The sequence below is a fragment of the Dermacentor silvarum genome, chromosome 1, assembly GCF_013339745.2.
Source record: "Dermacentor silvarum isolate Dsil-2018 chromosome 1, BIME_Dsil_1.4, whole genome shotgun sequence".
NCBI lineage: Eukaryota > Metazoa > Arthropoda > Arachnida > Ixodida > Ixodidae > Dermacentor > Dermacentor silvarum.
The window spans coordinates 380,364,285-380,389,596 of NC_051154.1; the positions used below are offsets into that span (position 1 = coordinate 380,364,285).

Here is a 25,312-nt window from a genome sequence, read left to right on the forward strand (position 1 = left end):
CGAGTCAAACCGAAACAACTGTTTGTCGCAACCGCGGCCGCTATCGACGCGATTATGAATGGCGACTTTGCGGTGGGTACGGCCACGCTAGCGGAAAAAACGCGCGCATGCAAAAGCGGCAGGAATCGGGTTTTATGGCGTGCCGAGCGAAATGGGTCTCCCATTTCTGCGGCAAGTGCCACGTCACAGAGGCCGCGTGCCGCGAGATGAACCAATCAAGAGTGACGAGGGTGACCTCACAGAACCATGGCAACCGGACCTCCGCCGCTCCGCACCGGGTTATCAATCGACGATTGTCGTCTCTCGCGGTTCAATGGAGGGATTTCTGGACACTGTCCGATCGCACCCTTTTCGCTCACGGTGATTCCCCGTTCCGAGAGCGCGCGAGATCATATCGCGCTGCTGCGCGGCCTGACGCGATTGCCACGGTGGATTTCGCGGCAAGGCGCTGACGTGCGGCAACTTGCCGCTCGCGTTTTTGCTGCTAGCGTGGCCTTACCCTACGCGGCTGACGCACGCACCGAGTCAGAACGAACTACCGTTCGCTGCAACAACTGCAGATGAAATCGCGGCCGCTATCTATGCGATCATGGATGGCCACTACGCAGCTTTTTAGGCACGCGACCGACGTGCGTATTGAGTCAAAACGAAACTACTTTTTGCCGCAACCGCTGCGGAAGAAACCGCGGCAGCTATCGACGCAATCATGGATGGCGACTATGAAATCCCGCACCCAACGCATTGTTATGCGCGGCGGTAAACGCAATAAAGACACAAATAGGCACGAAGCGTTCTGTTGTTGCTGTCATTCACGTACCGTATTTACTAGGTCGACCCATTTTTTCAAATTTGGCAATCCAATGTTGGGGGGTCGACTTAGAATCGAAACCGAACCGTGTACCGCTAGTAACGGCTAGAGAAACGAGAAATCAGAGGCGCTACGGCGTGGTTACAACTTTGCACCTATGCTTTTATGGTTACGGTAGAAGCGTAGCATAATAATTTACTGTATTGCATACATTTCGATCGCGCGCACCACGAGCGCACGGCTCTTGTGGGAGCATCGATCATGGAAGAGCCGCCGTTTAGGGGGTATTGGTGCATGGCGGAAGAGCCGCCGTTTGGGGGGCATTGGTAGCTGGCGGAAGAGCCGCCGTTAGGGGGGTATTGGTAGTTGGCGGAAGAGCCGTCGTTTGGGGGGTATTAGTAGTTGGCGGAAGAGCTTTTCTTTGAGATACGATTGTTTTCGATGGCCGTGCACATCTGTCATTTCTGCTGTTGTGCTGAATCGTCGCGCCTGTCATGAGTGCCAAGAACTTTCAGCGCTCGTTCTCAGCAGCGTTCAGACGGGCTGCTATCCTCCATGTTGAGGAAACTAACAACTGCGCAGCGGGACGCAAGTCTGGAGTCAGTGAATGTGTGGTGCGGCAGTGGCGGCTTCAGCGCGAGAAAATTTGTCCTCTCTGGCTACTGTGTGCGGGTGGGTCCTCTCTGCGTGGGGGGCTGTACCGCGTGATGTCGTGGTGCGGTCGTTCGCGAAGTGTGGACTCACACTTGATGACGACGTGCTGTGGGACCGCAGCAGCTATGACGGCAGCAGTACCAGTGAGGTCAACTCTAGTGACGATGAGTAGTCTTAGCAACCCCATCAATAAATTTCTCTTGTGTGAAATGCACTCGTGTGGTTTTTCTCGCCCCCCCCCCCATTTTTTTTTGAGACATGCAATTTTGGGGGGGTCGACCTACATTCGAGTCGACTTACAATCGTGTAAATACGGTACGATTTTCGCTGATGACTATGGCGATGCGGACTCCGCCGCTTCGTTTCGGTTGTACGCTAGCGCCGTTGCTGTTCTTTTGCGTCGCACATTTCCGGCTCTTTCATGCAAAAACGTATAGCCTTTGAGATTTATGATTGATGTATGGCAGCCATGACGTGAAGCATAGCCTCCGAGCTGTGTACCGGCTGTCCGTGGCTTCTGGCTGCCTATTCGGGAGCGTCGAATAATTCGAAAATATCGAATACCTGAATTCAAATCGAAGCAACTAACGAATATAGAATTATTTGATCGAATATTCAACAATACCGAATATTCGCCCATCCCTACTGATTAGTATTTAAAGATGACACAAAAAGTACCGGAAGTTTCTTTAGGTGGCCGCTAACAACAGAGTTCCTTTCAAAAGATGAATTGCTTTGGCTGACTTTGTTAAGTTGCAACATATTAGCTAGGACAACATGTATAGGAGTGATGCCCTGCTGTTGGGCTATAGCCATTTCTTATCTATGCAGTGTCATCACCGTGTTCTCCCTAGTCCACCTCACAGAAAACAGTTGTGCTTCTACTTCATAACCTAATGACATCATGAGCACATGGAATCTGCCTATTTTCCTAAATGCACCCATCAGGAACAGTACATGCTTACTATGGCATGCAATTATTGCTTGACCTTGTCAAGTGCATTTGGGGGAAAGAGATGCAACACTGACTGCAGTGTAACGAAGGAAAAGAAAACACTTAAATTTATTACTGTCCCCCTATGGGGGGCCGTGAGCATAATTGGTCGGTGTGGCCTAGAGCAGGAATATGGTAGCTGCCTGTCGTGGCAGCTGCTGCACGGCATCAGCTGGATGACATCACGAGGTCTTCCTGCTGGGCAGACAGGGCCTGGGAAATCAGCTCGCTCACATCCACGTCAGGAAAATTCTGCAAGCAAAATCACTTTCTTCGTACACACCCTCTTCAACAGTTTTGCTGCACTATTTAGTGATCAAGTCACATGACCAAGCTAAGACCGAATGGTGGGTTCGACTAAGACTGTGGGTTCAACTCCCACTGCCGGTGGGCACCCACTGGTTCAAAAGGGCACAGGCGTACCCCGGCCTGGCGTTCGGCTTCCTTCAGGGGTGATACCTGCGCCCTGAATTCCCGTAGAAGCCAACGTGAGCACCGAGAACAAGTGGTGTCTGGGCCACTCCTATGGCGGTCATTTCTCATGTGGCGCCCCAAGCACATATTGAGGTGGGGGCACCTTCGGGTTGAGGTCAAACACCCCTTTCCAAGCGTTCAGGTCCCATAATAGCCGAGCACCAGGCCGGGAGCGCGCTTGTACCTATTTTACCGGTACGTACCCGGCGGCAGCACTTGCCTCCCACAGCCGCGGCGGATGCTCGTCTACAAGGCCGTCTGTGGTTGGACAAGAGGCGCCCAGAGACAACAGCTGAAATCTCTATTGGGCCCTCTTTCGAGATGTGGACCCCCACGACAGCCGAGCACCAGGCCAGGGGACATCTCTACCCATGAGAAAAACCGGTGGGTTCCCGGCGGCACCGGGATTTGAACTCGGTACCTCCCGCATACGAGGCGGATGCTCTACCGCTAGGCCATCGCTGCAGTTAAATATGGCTCTCAAATTTTTTTATGTATGTACCCACCCCTTATGTAATGCCCCTTCAATGGGGTCTTTAAGGTAATAAAATGAAATGAAATGAAGTGAGAATGATGAAGTCAGGACAACCTGTGAGAGCACGAGAACACAAGAACATGAGAAAAACAAGAAACATGACTACGTAGCCTTCAGAAACTATCCAAGGTGCACAGCTTTCATAGATTTTTGCAAGTAACAATAATAGTTGTAATGCCCAGTGGTGGTGCTTCTATAGCAGTAAAAAGCTTAAGCAGGTGAGATAAACTGTTCTCTTCATCTCTACATTGACACGTGCTTGCTTTACAATCTAGCGATCCCTTTCATCGAGGCACTGTTATCACTCTTTCATTCAGGCATGAGACACATTCAGTACACCAAATAACATCACGAGCCCTGCAGCTAAATGGACAGGCACTGTCTAATTTGACTATGTGTGCCTGAATGTTGTAGTGCATCTCTGAATCAACATGAGCACCATCAACAGCTGTGGATGTGATGATGATGCATGTATAAATAAGCGTACAGCTTCACGCAGAGCCATTGGATTTGACAATCCATATACCAGGCGTCTTTTTTAGACTGAAAAGAACTTTTATGATTGCCTATGGCAGGAAGTGCAATTCTAATTCTTTAACTGTATTGCTCAAAGAGGTAGACATTTCTTGTGCGCGATATCTAAATGCATAATAGACTAACAAAATCTCGTAAATGCATTGTTAACTAATTGCTTTAAGGCACGTATTGCAATTTCCAAATTGTACCAGGTGAGTTTGCAAGGAATGTCCTTTTGGAAGAAATTCTGAGGATGGCACTGGTTTCGAGATTTGCGCCATCAAACATGCGACAAAAATGCATTTTGTTCCACTTTCTAAAACAAAATGCTGTTTTATGCATAAGCACAAAAATAACTGAAATGCCAATGCATTTCCTCGCACATTTTGGGAATGAGTATGTGGAAACTGGGCCAGTATTTTGTAGCGATGCCTTTCCGATGCTAATGCTTTTTCATGCTTTTCACGCTTGGTCAGTGGTCAGAGCGACGGTCCGCTCACGTTATCAACAGGATCAGCCGGCATTGAGCGGTGGATGATAAGACTAGTCTAGAATGCATCGCTACAAAATACCGGGCTTGGTGTCATCAGAATTAATTCCAAGTGGGTACACCTTGTCAACTCACTGGCTCCAATTAGTAAATTGCAATATGTGCGGTAAAGTAATTAGTTAAAAACTTAATTGGTGAATTTTTTTAAATCAATTATGTATTTAAGGGGCCACAAATCTGAAGTCTAATACCATATTTACTCGATTTCTAGCACCCCCTTTTTTTCATGATCATGATGCCCAAAGTGAGGGGGGTGCATAGATTCGAAAAATCTCCGCGACGCTCGCCTCCGGCTACGCGTTGCTCGCGGGCGTCACGAGTCCGCGCGCCTCTGCAGTCTGGCTGTGCGGCGAGATCGCGCTGCGGACGCCGTGCCACGTTGGGACTCCGACTCGAACAGAGTGAGCAAGCGCGCTTGGCGGCCTTGCCTACGTACTCTTAACAGATAGGGGGGTGCTTAGATTTGCATGCAAACTATTTTTCCCAATTTGCTCGCGAAAATAGAGGGGGGGGGGGGGTGCTTAGAATCGCGAAAATAAGGTCTTTGAAGCTTCAAAGACACCTTTGAATGAGTGTTGTACCTCCCAGGAACACATTACCGAAATTATTTTTCAAGGAGGCCTATTATGAGCAAAGATACTTTGAGCGTGGCATTTAACTTTTCTCCCATTCGCCTTCGATGTCCTCCATTCCAAAGGGGCACCAGTGGTAATAGAGTGGCGATGCCCCGCCTACGGCGTTACAGTAAACGGGACCATCACGGCATCTCACAGCGGCCATGGTATTTACACCAGGCAGCAGACGCAGCTACGTGCGGCTACATGCAATTAAGTGTACAGGAGGGCTTGAGTGCACGTTCGCGTGCAGTTGCCTGGCCGTGCTACGTGGTGTAGAACGGCCTTGTCCGGCACGGATAGTAGGCAAAGCCAGATTGCGTACTTTGTAGAGCTCAATACAAAGCTCAATACGAAGTACGTTTGGGCAAAAGCGTCCAGGAGTGAGCGCATACTGGCACGTGTTCCATGTAGATGTTGGCCGCCATTCATCGTGACGCGCGGCAGGCATAGTGTACTTGTGGTCTGGATTTAAGTTTTGCCTAATTCAAGGCTAGTTGAGTGTTCCAAACTAGCTGAAATTAGCGAGAGCCGGCAGCTACAACCTCCAATAAGCAGTGTGGCCAAAGTATTATTCCTACGTGGGTGGGTGAGGCCAAAGCATGAGCAAACAATAGTTGGCTTATGCTTCTTTAGTGATGTCAGCTATTGGCCAATAGCAGCTGTGTATGGGAATCTGCTATATGACTAAATATGGAAGCCACCAGTATCCCCGAAAAGGGTGAGGAGAAGGGTTCTGTTGAAAAGAGAGTGTTGGAGACAAAGGCAACTTCGTGCTCCACTTGTGAGCTTCACATGCCGGGGACGAGTGCCAAATTTGACTGCAATTTTCACAGTGGTGTATGCTATGTGCAGAATGTGCTTTTTCACCTAGATTGAGGGGTGGTTCAAGACCCTTTTAATATGCCTCATTTAAATAAGTTCAGCTTCTTTCAGCAATCCAGGTTCAAGAATTAGAACTATGGTATCTGCCACAGGCAATTTTTTTAAATTGTTGTCAGTCAGAAAACACACCGTATATGCATTCAATGGAATACTATGGTGCACAGTGCCGAATACTGCAGCAGTTACATGACAAACACCACAGACAATATAAAAACATTTATGTTTATAGTCACTTTCATAACAGCGATAAGTAAATGTTGTGGGGTCTCACACGGGCTCTTGGGACAAAGGAACTGACAACACAGTAGTGCAGACAATCACAAGGGCATTTATTGCACCTTTCATACACTAATGCACACTAGCCGAATTACAACCATTAGAACATTCACACGGGCGCGCGACAAATCAAGGAAGTCCGACTCACCGCGACCCGATAGCGAGCGAATACGTTCGCCCCATGCTATGACACCATCGCCTAGTCGTTCACGTGTACAGTCACGCGAACGGTGGCGCGCTCGAACGATCCGTGTTCGTCCATACCGGTGTCCCGCTCTAAGCCTCGCGCGACGGTCGCGCGAAGCGGGCCGGCGCACGCGCGAAGCGTTCGTGCGTGTTGGTCGCCGATCCCCAGCCAAAGAGAGAGCCTTCGACCTTTTTCTCCCAAGTGACCCCGCCGTTCGGTGGCGTTAGCATCGCGACACTAGCGCCATCTCTCGCAATGCGCCGCAACCACCGCCGGGCTTAGCCACGCAGAGAAGCCGGACTACAGGAGACATGCGGGGAAAACATCAGGGGACGCGTGAGAGTCGCGCATCCCCACATCCCCCCAACCTTAAATCACTACACATACGCCGGCGAAACATGTTACAAGGCCTATCAACGCGCGTGTCGTGAACAAAAGTTAGTACATGCGACAGTGGCGCCGCCGAGTAAATGTCCACGCGTTATCCACAATGTGCGAGCCGACATTGACTCTGGGGTTCACCGCTGGCGTCCGTTGGTCACAGCACCACGTCTGCAGATTCGATGGCACGACTCCAGCCTAGGACTCCGGAAACGGCGACGCAGAAGTCGGCACGAGCAAGTGTCGCTCGCGCCCTGCTGACGAGAGCCGCAGTAGCCGTTGGTGACTGCCGGCTCTTTTCCCAGCCGCCGAGGGTTGCGAGCCGGACATTGGCGGCCGCCGAAGTTGCTGCGCCGAATTGACCACAGGCATCTCCAAAGCCTGGGGTAGCTCGATTGTAGTCCGGGGCAGCAGCGCTGACGATGTGCAGGTGACAGCAAACCAGGGGTGACTCCGCTCACGCTGCGTACACTCAACGCACTCGACAAACACTAAAGTAGTGCAAGGGAGAGGAATTCGGCATACGCATCGCCCACGTGGTACGATGTTCAATTCGGCTAGCGAAATTTCGGACGGCATTTCAGATGCTAAGTTCACGTGAACAAAGCTTGCTTTCTTGAGTCGAACGAGTAATTTCAATTCGTGCGAGGCGAACTAATGAGGGAAGCAATGTGCGACATCTCAACACCACGGTCCACCAGGTTGTGTCCCTCAACGTGCGACAGGCGGCTTTGTTAAGCCTTAGGCCTAATGCGTCGCTACTTTGACAACAACCGGCATCCCCCCCCCAAAAAAACAACACCCAAAATGGGCACAAGAACAGGCAGCCGCGAGGAGACGTTAGCTCTGTGAGGTGGTCCTACCCCGCTCGGTGCACACAGCATCCGAGTTGACGGCGCCCATCGTCCCAGACGGTGTCGGAGCGCCCGGTGCCAGGCCGCAATACCAGTCAGCTCGCAGCGGCACCCGTGGCCCGCGGCCACCCGGCTCCTTGAGCCGCGACTTCCGAAGTCAAAGATATAGAAGAAGCTATTTACATAAGAAATTCGGACCACCCATGCGGCTTCCGTACTCACTCGCTTCAGGCTTGCCAATGCTCCGCGGGCGCTAGGCCTCGCTCTCCCAGGATGCAGACCACGTGGCTCTCGTACCGACGAGTGTACTTCAACAAAACACTCGTGAAAAGGCTTAGCATGTTGAAAAGTTCAAACACGCTACCGCAACCGTCACCTCGCTCAAGAAAGCACACCGCCGACACTAGCGATCAAAATCTACGCTAGGACTACGCTTCGATTGAAACATCTCGAACCGAGCAAAACTTAAAATTATCGTCCGATGCCCCAAGAGCCCCACGTTGGGCAGCCAGATGTGGGGTCTCACACATGTGCTCTTGGGACAAAGGAACGACAACGCAGTAGTGCAGACAATCAAAAGGGCATTTATTGCACCTTTCATACACTAATACATACTAGCCGAATTACAACCAATAGAACATTCACACGGGCGCGCGACAAATCAAGGAAGTTCGACTCCCTGCGACCCGATAGCGAGCGAATACGTTCGCCCCATGCTATGACACCATCGCCTAGTCGTTCACGTGTACAGTCACGCGAACGGTGGCGCGCTCGAACGATCCGTGTTCGTCCATACCGGTGTCTCGCTCTAAGCCTCGCGCGACGGTCGCGCGAAGCGGGCCGGCGCACGCGCGAAGCATTCGTGCGTGTTGGTCGCCGATCCCCAGCCAAAGAGAGAGCGCCTCCGACCTTTTTCTCCCAAGTGACCCCGCCGTTCGGTGGCGTTAGCATCGCGACACTAGCGCCATCTCTCGCAACCACCGCCGGGCTTAGCCACGCAGAGAAGCCGGACTACAGGAGACATGCGGGGAAAACAACATCAGGGGACGCGTGAGAGTCGCGCATCCCCACAATGTGGTGCCTCAGCCGTTTCAAGTGATATTTTCTGTATAAAGGCAATTTTCATGTGGCTTATGCCTTCAGAACTAAGGAATTATTCCTTCAAAAAGAGATACATGGTTTAGCTATGTCCTGTCTGTCTTTTTTCACTATCCACACCAAGTTTTCAAAACAATAATTTCACATAAGAGTGCCCCGTTCCTCTAAAAACATTTTACAGCTCACTCAGGGACGACAGAACACTGGTAGCTTTGCACACTTGCACATGGACAAAAACTCTCGTGAGCACCACCGTGCAAATGAGGACCATAGCTCTGACCATTCATTTGCCTTTCCGCTCAATGACACAAAGGCGCCCAGCGCCACTTTTCAACATAATTTGTTTGCATTACAATAAACACAGAAGATGAATGCGAACACTAATGATCACCTTTTTAAACACAAAGCAAGGTGTATTTAATAATAGACAAGTTATCGTACCAATCTCTGATCACATAAGAAGACTGCAATGTTAGTAAGTGGAATCTCGTCGATACAATCTTCACGGGAACCAGAAAATAAAACGTATCATCCGAAAATCGTATTATCCAAACATAATTGTATATAAGAAAAAAGATAAGAAAAAAATGTATTATCCCGAAAAACGTATTATGCAGAATCGTATCAACGAGATTCCACTGTATACCAAAGATCCATGGTGCAGTATAGTTTCATCTGATTTTTGCAAGAGCTTATATAAATTGCTCATATATCATATTTGAAATACAATCTTTTGATTACTTTTTCATATCCTCATAACAGGTGTTAGTTGAGGGTTGGTCTCTATTGAAGATTTTACTGAACATTCTTGCCATTACGAGTAAACAAATGGAACTCATACTGCGCAGGCACTAATGATACATTTCAGTGGACCCTTCAAGGGACTGCCTACCTGAAGTAGCTTGATGATTGAAGGAAAGTCACCCATCATGAGCTTGTCCCGCAACTTCCTGTTGAAGAAACAAACAAAACCACTAAAACGAAAGGCCGAGCATCACTTTTTGCACTTCCAATACCTCGGGACCTCACAGCCATTTTTTCTTCCCTCATGTGCCTATTAACTCAATAGCAACTACACTGAACATGTGTATTAGACAGAGGCTCTCAAACTTTTTTGGCCTTGGGAAATCCTACCACCCTTGCCAGAGTGCTTATCCATAGGTCCATTCAATTTGCTGTGCACTTCGTGAACTAGTTCATTGTGGTTCAGTGCCCGTTTCGTGTTCACGCAGAACTGGCCCGGCACTTCCTGCATGAGCCCCGCACTACCTCTCCCGCAAGAGCAGGCAATGTTGTGAACTTGTTCACCACGAAGCCTGCACCAAGTGAAACGAATGGTGGCGTGCAGATGACGTCATGTTGCACTGCTGAAAGGAATAGTCATGTGCAGCACCTTCTGAACTACAGTAAAAGCTCATTAATTCGAATTTCGCTGGGACGCCCAATGAGTTCGAATTAAACCGAAGTTCGAACTAACGAAATTCACTGAAAAAACAGCAGGAATTGAGACCGGGCTGTTGGAAAATCACTCAAAATATTTACTTGCGAAAATAATCCGTGATCACTGTCTGTTTCTCTTCTTTGAATGCGATCGCTATAGCCTTATTTTCCAACGCGCGAACGTGGCAGAAAGCATCCTCTGCGTCTTCCTCGAAGCTGAAGAATAGACGCGCGACACGCATAGCCTCCATTAGTTCCAAAGCTGAGGGCCGCGTGGGTGCATCATCCTCTTCGTCATCCGCACCTACATCGACGACGGGCGCTTCTCCACCAGTCACCTGCGCGATGATATCGTCGGTGATTGTGCCGAAGACCACTGCACAGCGATCTGCATCGACGTAGTCGTCGAAGGTCACGTCCTCCAGCGAATCCCGCAATCCGGTAGGAATGACCACGGCCTCGCGCTCGTCGGGCTCGCAAGCTGTGCCCTCATTGGTCACACAAAAGCCACTGTGGCGGAAGCAATTGGCAACAGTTGTTGCCGTGACCTGATCCCAGGAACGCACCAACATATGCAAGGCCGTGAGCAGCGTCACATCGTAGCGACACGGCACCGAACGACTTCGTAGCTCTGACGTACACGAGGCCTAGCGACTGAATGTGCGGCACACAAAGGACACGGAGACTACGCAGACACGTCCGGCACGAACCGCCACACGATGCGAAGAGCGAGCGCAATGAAGACAGTGACGCCGCTGCGCTCGCGCCATCTATCGTTGAGCCTTGAAAGCTTGCGGCGGCAGTATAAAATACCACCACACAGCGGCGCGCAGTTCGAATTATCGATAGAGGAGCCGATGCGCGCGTGAACTAACGAGTTGGTTAACCCATAGACGCCTATATATTGTGGCCGGACCATGACCATCAGTTTGAATTAACCCGAAAGTTCGAATTAATGAGGTGCGAATTAACGAGCTTTCACTGTAGTACGGAAAGTGCAGGTGAATTCAGTGGACCTCATGGCCTCACAATAAATATTACAATAACTCAACTGAGTGGCTACACACGGTAGATTATATGTAAAAACGAGAAAAAAGGGGGCCTGATTACAGTATTATTTAAACTATGAGATCAGTGCATGGCTCAATGCCATTTTTTAGTCATTGCCTGGCACTACTACTTACTCGCAGTTGGAAACGGCATTAAGCAAATTTTGTGTGCAATTGAGGTTCCTGTGCTTTAAGGGGGGACGCGGCTTTCGCATCGCGATATTTGGCCAAAAAACCGATTTTTTGAAAATCACATTTTCAGTTTGTATGACTTCTTTTCTATTTTATTTCAAAATTTCGTCACGAAAAATCGCGCGGAAATGATGTAAAAAATGTTTATCGAAGCTAAGGTGGCGAGGAGTTTCTCGAAAATAGCGAAAAAACGGCATTTTTCAAGCCGCGATATCTCCGCAACCGCGTAACCTAGCGCCGCCATCTTGGTCTCTATGGATAGCGCGATTCTCCGTCTTCAAATCTGGCGCCTCGGCAAGCTGCACCAGGCAAGAGCAAGCGCACAGCAAGCAAAAGTTTCAAGGTCTCGTGGCGGTTTCTGATCGGCAGCGCGCGCCACGTGACTGTACGCGGCTCCGGATTGGTCTCCCGGGCGGTTGCCCTTAGCAACCGGCGGAAAGGTCGTCTGCTCGCCGCGCTGAGGAGCCGATTTCGCGTCTTTTCAACTCGTCGCGCCGTGGTTTAGAGATCGTATCTCACTCATGATAACGGACCGGCGCTTGCTTGTTAGAGAAACGAAAAACGTTGTCAAGCTCGGCCCTTCTTAGCTTGGAGAACGGCTCTCGTCTGCTATCATGGGCCAGCGATTGTTCATGATGAAACGCAAGACTGCGCATCAATTTGGTGCTCGTAAGTCGAAGCCACCGATCTCTAAAACAAAGTTTGCTCCGGCGACTTCAGCAGTGACAATGACGGTGGCATGCAGCGCGACGCGGACGTGCAGCTGAGCACCTCAAGCACGGATGGAACATCGTCCGCGCGTATTGGCGAAACTGTTCAGGAACCCAGCCGAAAAAGATGCAATGCGGAAAAAGAAAGCTGCAAAATCTCATCAGGCCATCAGGTCAGATGGTCAAGCGATGCCGCATCGCAAAGGACACAAAGGACTATAACCCTGGTGCCTATTAAATTTTGACAACTTTGAACCTTGTTTTCTCAGTACAGTTTTTTTGGCATGTTGCTCAGCTCGTGGAGCAGATATCTTGGTAACTACACATTTTGATTGCGTTTGTTTTGTCAGACTCACTGTACTGTACTTTAGGGGATAGCGCTCTTCTTTTTTTATCCTAGTGTTTTAAGAATTCGTAGTAGGGTTCCTTGTTTGCAGTGTAAGCGTGCTCACTGCAGTGGGACTGGAGAAAACATAAACTACAAATTTTAGTGTTGAAAAAAAAAATTATTTCGAGGACGCTATTCCCTTCTGCATACATTTGGCTGTGCATACAGTATTTAACAAACTTTTCACTTGATTTCGTAAATCCTCCAGTCCCTCCACGAGGTTCAAGAAAGAAATAATTTGTCTAGCAAAAAGTTTTCATGGTACCGCTTTGAAATTTTTATGAAAGCATCAGAGAGCCATTCTTATTCTATGTACCAATTTTCATTGACATCCACCAAGAAACAAGAAAGTTGGTACCGAAAGCCGCGTCCCCCCTTAAAAGTGAAAACAATTCTACATGCCCTCACAACAGTCTTGTTGGCTATCATGGGGTACATGAATGCGTTTAAATTAGGGCTGTTCAAATTGTGAAATTTGCAAATCGAACCAAATACGAATAGTCGAGAAAAATGACCTTCGAATACAGAATATTTTGTCCTTTCTAAACAATGCAAAATATAAAGTTTGTGCATAGCTTGTTTTGTTAATGTCGTGACTCATGGTGCATCCATCTTAGTACCGAAACCCAAACTAGTGCTTAGAAAATTGTATTACAGTAAATTATTTAGGGTGTTCTGGAGATTGCCAGTATTTTTCTATACGTTTAGGGCATCTGGACAGACACACGTACATCCATGCACACACACGCACACACACAAAAAAAATGTACAGCTGACACCCACTACGGAAATCAATGTTATGAGAAGCATTTTGTGGGTACCTCGTTTGGGGTTCTGCAAACCGTTTCCAGGCAAACCAACATGTTTGTGTAAATTGAGTAGCAGTGTGTGTGGGGTTGGGAGCGTACGTGTGGGTGACGATAGCAGCAGAACGACAACCATACGAAGACCATCGTATAGCAGCAAAGGTATGATGTTTACGCCGGTTCGACGAGAGCTTACAACATCATGATTGTTGGGTTCGACACGGGTAGTGGACGAGCACAAGCGAGAGAAACGCGGATTGTGAAGTCTCCAGCAACTATGTGTTATATACAATCGTACGTACCTACGACTATGTCATGTAGTTTACGTTAAAACAATGATTGCATTATACTCCAGCAAAAAAATGCGAGAACCTGATTACCTTGGGTTATCATGAAGTTGGTACAACGTCGCAGTTTCTAAGTGCCGTAAACAAGTGCGAGAAAAGTATGGGGAAAAGTGGGCTGGCCCCGGAGGTAGCGCAGTCTAAGATAGCACCTCAAAGCACAAGTTGTTACAGGGAAAGACGATGAAAAAATGGCACATAGTGCATGCATCGAGTGCTTCAAAGAGCTGGCTGCCTTTAGATCTAACGAGAAGAATGTATGTGCGCGATTGTGGCCCAGTGATTAGAGCACAGGGATGCTGTGCTCGACTGCAGAGATTCAATGCCACCATTGGTCATGCATTGTTTTCTTACCTACCTACCTACCTAATGCAAAGTGCCAAGAATGAGGCAAAGAATGCTTTGCATTAAAAAGAAAAGTAAGAAATGTCCTGTCAGCCATGAGAACACATGAACATGAAGAACTATTTTCCCTGCACCGCTCTATGCGCTGTAATGCAACACACACTGACCATGCCATGACAGTATCCTGATGCACACGAAGTGTGGGAAGTAGAAAAGTTTGTTTTTACACACAAATGTCACAAGTCACTCACGCTGTGGAATGGTCTTCAATCACGGTTGTAAGGCCCTCGGTTTCAATCGCCATTGAAAAAAAGCGTGTGAGTGCAGCAATACCATAATGTGATGGCATTTCAGATTGACACTTCGTCATGCTACAAGCACCATAGTCGCCATGCTTGTACACAACAGGGCCCAATGCCTTTGGTTATGCCTGTGCTTTGCTGAGTGCTATACTTGAGACTACACCAAATTAGAGCGAGCACTGAACTTCTGGAATTTTCTTTTTTGGTGCTTATCTACATGTCAACTAATGTAACTGCTGCGCAAAACATATACAATTATTCACACTGTAGGAAGGTGATAAGAGAATTAAGCAAAATTTCCTACCTAAAGAAGCAGCACCTAAACAGTACCTAAGAAACGAGACATCAAGTCAGTCTTAGTGGTGGATTACTGCTAGAATACTTTTTTTTTTTACAGAAAGCAATGACATCTGAATTTTGTGCCAGAACTATTGCGTTGGTAATGTCATAATGTCACCAATTTGTCAACATTATAATTTATGTGTATTTGGGTACCCATACTGCAGGAGAAGCCCGTAAAACCTGCCAAGTTGAGTGTTTGAGCATCTCTCTTTCTAATGCAATGCAGCCTGTTTTCATCCATAACAACTAGTAGTTAGCCATGACCAGACAATGCCACAGTGTTTGAGATCACAGGGAGTTCATGTAGGAATAGAAAAGTAGCGCTGCGACCCACCATTTCTCTGTCCTCATATAATTAAGCCTCTGCTTGCAGTAAGACTCGCCTATTAGCAATTTCATCCATGTAATCTACTAATCTGGCTTAATAATGCCACATGGTGTGGTAGACCAGTGACTGGAGGAGAAGACGAATATTCTTGGGACCACACACCAATGCATAAGCTGTTCACAGTGTTAACATCTGAGAACTCAACATTTACTGCAAGTGAGTTTGCAACACTTCGGTTGAGTTCTCCATTATTAATATTCCTCTCTAACATTCCCGTGTAACGTCATAGCCACTGAGCCATCACAGAAGGTGTCAACAAACTGTGATTTCTTAAGTGAAGCAGAGCCACTCTAATTGATGTTGTGTGCCATATGAAGTCAAAATAGAGTGCCTAAGGAAAGCTTACTGCAAGCACTGCAGGGCAAAAGATGTGGGCTACAGTCGAACCCGACTATATAGAACCCATTTACATCGAATTACCCTGTATATCGAACATTTTTGAACACCGTAATGTTACAGTGAGAATATATAGCAAAAATTACGGTTACATCGAACAAAAATAGCAGCCGCTATCGATATATTGAACTTCAAGCAGCGCAAAACTACCCCAGAAGTTGGCTTTCCTGCATGGCAAGCACCGTACACGCGACCGGCGAGCCGCCATTACCCCTCCTCACTCCCCCGGACAAAGTGGCTTAGCCCAAATGCGTGCGTGCGGCGCTGATTTCGCTGCCTCAGACATCCATCCCCTAGAAAAAGTGGTTCGACTACTCTCTCTTTCACTCACGGCCACGTGTGCCTGCATGCGATCGGCTCGATTGCCCAGTGCTCTGTCGTTCGTGAAAATGCAAGATTGTGTGCATAGTCGCGTCCTCGGAATGCAGCGCTCGTCCGCTCCGTAAGAGATGGCTGCCGTGAAACGGCAGAACCTGCCAATATCCGCAAAGCAGGAAATCATCAGAAGAGTTGAACGCGGAGAAAAGAAGTCAGATGTCGCCGCAGCATACAGCATCCCAAGAAGTACGCTGACTACGATACTGAAAAATCCGGCCAATGTAAGGCGGACAAGAGACCAGGGGCTACCGGCGCCCACCGAGTACGGACGATGACCTGGTAAGCGAAGGCAGAAAAATCTGCTTACTCGTTGATAAATGCTCTGTGCATCATTGTAAGGTAAATGCTTACTCGTTGATAAATGCTCTGTGCATCATTGTAAGGTAAACGTCAGCTTTGTTTCCTGCCGCCGAATACAACCTCAGTGCTGCAGCCCTTAGACCACAAGGCGTCATTCGTGAACTGAAGGCAGGCTATAGAAAGCGCCTTGTGCAACGGCTTTTGCTAAACCTTCGCACTGGCCAGGAGTTGAAAGTTGACCTCCTGGGCGCAATAACAATGCTGAATGCATCATGGAATGACATCAAAAAAGAAACAATTCAGAATTGTTTCCGTCATTGTGGACTCGGTGTTTCCGGCGAGGCTGGCGCAAGCTCATCCAAAAATTGCGATGAACCAATTGAGGAACTTGATGATTTGTTTAGCCAGCTGTCTGAGCTCCCGGGTGCCGTTTGTGATGGGACTGCAGCGAGAATTCGTCACCGTCTACGACCATGTTGCGACCACCGGTGAGCTCGCTGACAAAGACATCGTTGCCGATGTGGCTAGAGATCTTGCCGGCGACTGTAACTGCAAGGACCCAACCAGTTCCGACCAGCCCACGCGTTCCGACGCACTGAGCGTTGTTCGCCGCCACTGCACATCCATAGAAGGCTGTGGGCTCGGCTTTTCCGAGTCACTCGACAATGTTGAAAAGTGTATGCTCAACAATGCTTTAAAAATGAAAAAGCAGAAGATCAGCGACTATTTCTTGCGCTAATATGCCCGCCGCACATGTATTTAGGAACTAAAGAACACTTTTTTAATGAGGCGCGTTTTATACACTGTCAAATTCTTTAAATGTTCTATATCGAATTGCTTGATATATCGAACTAAATCATCCAGTTTTTTTGCGAGTTCGATATATGCAGGTTTGACTGTACTCAGATTTAACTGCATCAATCAGCACAGTCAATTAACATGGCCTAAAGAGCACAGTCCAATCAAAATAATTTCAACTTGAAGGGACCCGAAAATTCGTTCGAATTAAACGAAGTTCGTAATAAAGAAAGGCCACTGAATGGGGGACTTATACTGAGCTGCATGACACAGTGCACGTGCATTGAACTAACACATACGTGACGAGTTGCAGAACATTGACAACCGACTTTTTGTTACGGGCGGGGCTGCAAAAACATTTGAATAATCAGGAACTTCGAAAAAACAAAAATACTGCCACGCCAAAATTCATTTCATTGTTTTTTTACAACTACAGCACTGCGGAGAATTTGTTTACAGAATTTTGCTCTACATTGTGCTTCAATGAAATAACCTTTACTTGAAATTATGTAATAGTCAAGGCTGCGGGTACATTTCGCATTCGCCCGTCATGCAGTCTGATGTGTGTTGTCACGAAGTTCAGATATCGTGGATGCAACCTTTACTTCACAACACTGCCAGTTCAGGCTGTGTTATGCGAATACAGTTCGGAGCTTTATGGCCGCAAGCGAGCTTAAGCCGTTCCGTCTAGTACCGTACTTTCCGGTGTATAAGACGCATTTTTTTTCTGAATTTTTCGTCGGTGCGTCTTATAGAACGGTGCAACTTAAGTACGTTTTTTTGTTCCGGAAAAGCTGCCGTCAAAATCAGATTCAATGTTATGGCCACGCGAAGCGCGCTGGTTGACTTAATTGCTACGGGTTCTGTGCGCGCAATCGAGGTGGCGGGTATGTTCTTCTCGTGATCGAGTTCCCGAGCGCCGTGCGAGAAGAACGGAGCAGCAACGCAAGCGGCGGCAGGCCGACCGCGAGTCGGCCGACCCCGAATTTGTCGCATCTGCAGATCGCCGAGATACGGCGCGCGCCGCTGCACAAACTACGCAGTTGCTACCAGAGTACAAGCCGCACCTCTCCCTCCCACGCTGCCTTCCCGCTGTCTTCCCTTGGGCGCGATTCTGCTCACCGTTGGACGCTTTCACTCGCACATACAACATACGGCGCGGGGGGACGATGTTATCGCCCTTGGACTTTATACGGAAAATCGCGGCAACCACGACAGCCGAAATGTGCCTCGAGTGGAAATATATGGCACCCATACGCTTGCGCGTGACCCGCTCCGTGAAACGTCACTGTAATTTTTTTTATCGCTTACCGAATGAACAGGTGCGTCTTACACAGGTGCGACTTATATACGTATTTTTCTGGAAAAACTGCCGTTTTGAGGGGGGTGCGTCTTATACAAAGACGCAACTTATAGCCCGAAAAATACGGTAAGTGCAAATACAAACTAGGTAGGCAGGCATTCGTGGTAGTTGCCGGCAGATCGCTGCAAACCTGAACTCTGCCTCACAAGCGCAGCCATCAGTCCAGCTGGTGTGTATCATTTCACACCTAATCCAACCCATCTCCAATGCAGCAGTCTATAGGTACAAATATATTAAGAGCGAGCTTTCCGCAACTGCTTGCGACCGACCTCCGTCGGCTAGGCCTAACAAACTGCTGCCGCGTCGGCAGTTCTTAGGAAAGTGGCTGAACCACCTCTACAATAAAAATGAGGGCACTGGTGAAAGCACGAATGGTGAAAACTTTGTTTGCAGCCGCCATGCATGTTTTTAACACTGCATATGTGAATCAATCCGAAACCATCGAGCGAGGCATCGTTTAAGGCGTCCAAAACTTCTGTCACTGTTGTACGTTGACTCTATGAGTAGGTGGTGGTGCCACGGGGATGTTTGAACAATTATGCAGGCCCAATAAATTGGTCAGCGACTTCGTTCCATGCACAAAGCACAGTGTGGTTAAATATACTGTGGAACTTCGTTGATACAATCTTCATGGGAACCGGAAAATAAAGCATATCATCCAAAAATCGTACCATCCAATGTATTATCCAACCAAACCGTATTATCGGGGAAAAAAAAACAATGTATCAACCAACTCTGGGCTGTCCAGCAGGCCCGCGATGCGGCCCGCTTTGTGATGAGTTATTATCTGCAGGACTTCAATAAAGTTTATTCCATCCATCCATCCCGAAAAACCTATTACGCAGAATCGTATCAGTAAGGTACCACTTTAACAGGTGATGTGAACCTGTGTGTTTCTTCTACCCTAACTGGACAAAAGTAGCTTGAAACTTCCACATTAGTTTCACCGTGGCATCGTACTGCACTCCGTATGAGGTCTACACACAGCACCACAATGCATGTGAGCCAAAACTGCACCTCGCTGCTTCGCCGACCAAGTTAACAGACCCACTGAGCGCTCACGGTCGCCAAGTGATCGATTGCACAGCTCTTGAAGCAGGAGTGGCCGGCACATCGCCCCTGCATAGGTTGATGTGCTGCTGGTGGAAGGGTGGTTCGGGGGCCAATCTGTTCGAATTAAGCAGCACTAATGTTCAGGAATTTGAATTACCAGGCGTTTCCGCAGATTGAAGTATTCATGATTATGACGGGACCACAGCATCAGTTCGAACTGGAAGTTTGAATTAAGAGAGTTTGAATTACCGAGATTCTACTGTATTAGGCAAAAAGAGTGGCCACTCACGAAAGCATGGCATAGCAGATGTAGATGAGAAAAGTGAACCTCTGTGGATCAGCAAACAAGGAATCCCAGATCCGCAGCACATCTGCATGAAACAAACACACACAAAAATATCAGTGTTCCAGCTGCCATTCATTATTGAAATTGTCAGCACAGTGCTAAAATGATTGAATCAACTTCGTCTTGTAAACAGAATCTCAAATATTACAGCTGATAATACCTCATGATATATAAGGTTCACCCACAACGAAACCTACTGCAACAAAGGTGCTCTCAAAATAAAAGATTTTATTGGTATAGGTATCAGATGTTCTGCAAGAACAGAACAGTGTACTGGAGATATGTAAAATGAAAGCAGCAACAAGCAGTGAACCCTTTTGTTTTCAGTTTTATGCAGGATCCAATTACCTGAAATTTCGTAGCATCAATGCATATGTGCATGCATCTGCACACGCACACACACATGCCAGATGCACACATAACTTGCATTGCACACACATTTTTCAGGCACGATACCTAAAACCCCGTGAAAGATGCCTTACTCAGCTGTCACGATCCAACTCATAATAAACAGTAGCAGACCGACAGGCATTAATAAGCGAGTAATAGAGAGTTTTAGGCTGGAGATGTATAATACCATTACTGTTTTGCTGGCATAACAGGATGAAGACCCAACTGGCACAACTTGTTGCTCAATGTTGAGACGTGTTAAGCCAAACAATCCGGGCCTCTTATAAAGGTAACTATCTTCTTTAGAAGTTTGTCTGAAGAACACTCTTTGAATTATTACACACCTGGAAACGCGGGTGCATGAACAGGTCACTCAGTCACACAGTCCAGCCTACACGACAAGGCCAGAAAAGGCAAACAAACATGGAAAAAAAAAATTTGCAGCTGTTTAAAGCTGCTGTCCCTATGGCCGTCCCATTGCTGCCATTTAACAAGAAGCAGAAATAACCTCAAGTTATCAGGACTTTTATAGCAACATGTGTCTTTGTCCTCTTTATCTAACGGCATAGTAATGCTTCTGCAGCAATGTAAGCTTCCTAATATGATAATTCTTCTGGCCAAGAAGTGTTATGGAATAGAACAACATTCTAGCAAATGCTGGCTGAACAGACAGACCCTCACAAAATTCCACCACCAGCATTGTCGCTCACGACTCTATCCTAGCACATTCAGGTACATGTTAGTGCTAACATGTATACATTAGGACTAATGCTCTATGACAATAACTGCATGTTGAGTTAAGTTTGTGCATCTCCTCCCTGTATTACTAGCTTTGGAGATTTTAAGATTGCTGCAGAAGGAACACAAACAAAATTTTCTTTGGTGTGGAGCTTATCCTGATCCAGGGAACACATTAGTCAAATCTCGAATATAATGAACAAGCAACATACAATAAATTATCGGACATAAAGAAGTAAATCTAAAATTTGGTTGTTCATGCATCGATTCAATGGAGTATTCTCCTGCTATAACAAAATCGAAAACGTTGGATCTGACATGGTATCGGTTACAGCGAAGCAAATTTTTTTTTGCAGATGCCTCAAATTATATGTTCTGGTAGAAAAAATGTCAAATACAGTCGCCTATCGATTTTTCACCCAATTTTTCGGACCTGCACAGCATCATTTAATGTTTGTAAATACCAGCAATAAGAAAAATTTCAGTCGTCACATGGTGTTTCGAACACACCCTAAAAATGTTTTCACCCTTTGGGGGCTTACCATTGCCCCCAAATCATCTTTGATCTTGTGGGCCTTTTCTTTCTTTAAAGGGCATCCTCATCAGACCCCCATTGCAAATTTTGGTGACACACTGGAAGTTTAGGACACAATCTTGGGAGAATTTCACCAAAAATATTTATTCAAGTTGGTTCGTTATTAGATAAGATGGAATCAATTGAAATGTTGTGTTGCCATGCCGCCAGGACGCGAGTGCCACAAGTAACAGAGACGCTCTCTCCTTCAGCCTCAACTAGCACCCGCAAGTGCCCTTCCTTTCCCTGCCTTATCACATACCAGAGCCGAGAGACCACGTCACGTTCATGTGACGAGCCCAGCCACCTTTTTTCTTCGCTTTTGTTTTTGCTGCTTGGTGTGTTCTGCATTAGTTGATTAACCAAACTAATGTGCCATGGTCGGTGACATTGAAGGCAGTGCGTTTTACGTAGTGGCATTTCTGCGCGTGACCTTGACTTTATGGCTGGAAGCAGGACTCCCTCAAGAGGAAGGGTACGCTGGTTTTTGTTTGAAATTTCAGCTGCTTTCACGCCGTGCATAGCTTTGATACTTTGCTGACTGGACAGTCAGTGCGTGATCTACACACCACGCTTATTGGTTTGCAATGTCCAAATCTAGTGAGAAGACCATTAACGCTGCACACCCAGTATTAACAGGTCACAAATGCATGCACATCATCGTGAAATAGCATTCTCCATGACAGAAAAGTGGTGAGCACAGAGTTTTCACAAAGGAAACGCAAGCTATACAGATGACGGTTAACTGTTTAGAACAAGATACGTCCCAAAGGGTGCAAACGTTTTTTGGAGTGCACGAACCGCACGTGCGATGCTGCAACCATGGCAGCCACGAACAAAGTTGCCACCATGTTGACAGGCTTGAAACCACAACTTTGGTTGCCGATTACTGATGAAATGGCGCTGGTTAGGCCTAGCGACATAGGCAGTTCAACCGACAGAGATGCTGGTGACAAGCCATTGCAGAATGCTTCCTGTTAAAATGTTTGCAGTAATAGACTTTATTGCCGATTGGGCATGAGATCAGATGCATGGGCTAGACCGATGGGCATAGTAGCAGAGTACAGAAACACGTACTGTCCTCTCCATGTTTGAAATGTCTGTTGGCGGCGCCTTGGCTTGGTTTGACCGCAGTCGGCAAGCCATGCCAATCCCGCTAAACACCGATAGCACAATTGCATATTCACAGCGATGCAGAGAGCTTGTGCATTTTACTGTTGTTCTTGTGTCTCGCATAAACATGGCAAGAGGCTTATGGGCCATCAGAATAGGCATTTCCTTTGTAAAGACCTGATTGCAATTTTTTTCCAATGATATCTGTGTGTATACTTTTAACGAATATCAAATATAATCAAGGCATTTTCGTGTCTGATGCAACTCTGTTATAATGAGGCTTGAGTGATTATACTAATATAATTTGAAGACCCCAAAATTTTTGTACCTGGACTAGAACACAGCCATGACTTAAAACTGCAGCGAAGAAGCCTTGCTCTGAGTCGACTGTGCTGCTTGCTGTAGTTTCCAGTACAATTAAACCACATGTTCTACTTCACTTTAACCAAACATTAAGTACACTGATGATGTGCCAAGTGGCACTAGTAAAAGGTGATTAATTTTAGTTGTCAGCAGACAAGACCTGTTTCCTCTCTACTTGAGGCTCCAAACAGACTCTTGCGATGTTAAAAAAGTTGCCAAATTCTCAGTGTATTCTTTTACAGTTTCCAATTCTGCCAATCCTCACAAACTGGTGGCCTGCAATAATGACCTACTGTGTCAGGCAATAAAGTTCCGCTAGAATGTGTACCTGAAGACAATCTCAACTTCTCGATCCCTTTGGGGATACTTTCACACTTGCACAGTTTAGCACTCGGGGCAAGTGCCTTGGTGTAGCAATGGGCAGTATAGGCACATCCTTGCTGCCCATTGCTGCCCCTGTGCTTGGCACTTACACAATAGAGAAATGGTGGTCACAGGAAGTTTGCTTGTCCACCTAGTTATTCCAAGACATCCACTTCCAATGGCTTAACCAGTGTCCTGCTAGCTCAAGGCTATAATCCCAAAAATTATCCAATGAGGATACAGCCGCGTGTAAAGCTGCAAACATGAGGTCTCAAAGCCAGCCATGCTGTTCAAACGGACCAAACACAAGCACTATAACAAAGCTAGAAGTGCCTGATCAGCAATGTCTATAAGAAAGCTTAAAGGAGTATTGACGTGATATCTCGACAAATGTTTTTTACATTAAATGAAGGCCCATGATCTTGCAACCCTAGAATAAATATTCGCAAGCCTCAGAGCGCTATATATAATTTATTATAGCTTTTCTAGAGCCAATTTCGGTTGTTCTCAGGAGGTTATTGTGTCGTGATGTCATGACGCAGATTGTGGTTGCGTGGGAGCTGAACATCTTGATGTTCTTGCACTCTGTCCGGCTCACTTGGTCACCTCCTATGCTACTATTCACTGTGAGGCCTGATGTAGCAGCGTAGCAAACCACCGAGCGAGCCAGAGCAAGTATCAAAACATCTCAATGTCCTGCTCCCACATAACCAAGTTCTGCACCATGATGTCACGACACAGTAAGGCTCAATTATCAACTTGGCTCGATCAATTATCATCTTGGCTCGACTTGTGGCTGGATGGGCGCTTTCCCTCGTTTTGTTTTCACATGTCGACGGCAGTGCCATTTTCTTGAATTGTTACTGTCCGTGCGCTGCATCGTTGCACGCTGTTTTATCGAGGAGCGTTGGATTTTGGAGGTGTTCTGCCTGATGCAGTGATACTCGTCGATTACGTCGGCATTGATGACGCCGTTGCTACAGTTGGCTCTTTTACTGATGAGGAAATTGTCAGGGACATGCTGCGTGGCGAAGATTATGAGAAGGAAGAGGGGCCACGGGGGGAGCAGCCCCGGCCCCCTCGCACTGTAAAGGAAGCTGTGGAGGCCCTCCTTGTCTTGAAAGAATTTTGTTGTGACTGCAGACAGCATGTGAGCTGCTGAGCACTTGAAAGGATTCAGAAAAATAGCGTCTGCGCAGATTTCTGCCCGAAAGCAGACGAGCATACGTGATTACTTTGTGCAGTAAAGGTATTTTCAAAAAACTCGTGCGCTTATTGTTTCTATTTTGTCCCCCCCCCCCATTCGATGATTCGGACATTTTTTTCAGTCCCTAGAAATTCGAATTAACAAGCTTTTACTGTACAAACTATTGCTATATGCGTTCGCAGTAGTTGCTGGTTGATTGCCCGCAAACCCTGCTTTGTCCATAATGCAGAGTCCATACCACGGTGCAAGAAGAACAGGTGCTCCGAGGGAAGCATGCGGCGCCTCTCACTAATGTTGGGCCGCCGCTAGGGAGCACACGCAACTAGGAGGCTGGGGCAGCTGGGGTGCCAGGGGACCAGACATTCCCTGGCTGCGTATATCCCTGGCAACAGTGCTGGGAGCGTGCTTTGCAGCATGTGTTTTTTATAGTGCCTGCTACTCTATTTAGCGACAAACCTTAAGCCACGGTCTCTACGTTAATAAATCTTAAAATGGGATTTTTAATTTCTGAGGTGCAGTGCTGCATTTACGAAACAAAAGCGTATATTACTTCTCTCAGTACCGCGTTGATAGTTATTAAACATTCATGATGGAAAATAGACTAGAGATAAATGCAACTTGTGAAAAAAAATAAAAAATGTCAATCGATGTGCAGAAGGCATGTATGTACCCATGTGGGCTATCTCGTAGCGTAGTTTTACACGAGCGTAGCCAGATTTATCAAATTTGCTCTTCTGGATGTGCTGATGAGAACAAATTTATTATGCACTGCTGTCCATGAACTTGTGACGCACGCCG

At 47.1% G+C, this 25,312-nt stretch overlaps 1 protein-coding gene across 1 annotated transcript in view; it reads right to left on the reverse strand.

Moving 5' to 3' along the window:
* Positions 1-2,508: 2,508 nt before the first annotated feature.
* The window catches only part of LOC119437489 (TBC1 domain family member 13), a 68,057-nt gene continuing 45,253 nt past the window's right edge, over positions 2,509-25,312 (reverse strand). Inside the window, exons 10-12 of the mRNA XM_037704497.2 lie at positions 19,710-19,791; positions 9,719-9,776; positions 2,509-2,708 (exon numbers count right to left, since the gene is read on the reverse strand). Of these exons, the coding sequence (XP_037560425.1) occupies positions 2,625-2,708; positions 9,719-9,776; positions 19,710-19,791 (224 nt within the window). The 3' untranslated portion in view covers positions 2,509-2,624. The remainder of the gene's footprint in view (positions 2,709-9,718; positions 9,777-19,709; positions 19,792-25,312) is intronic.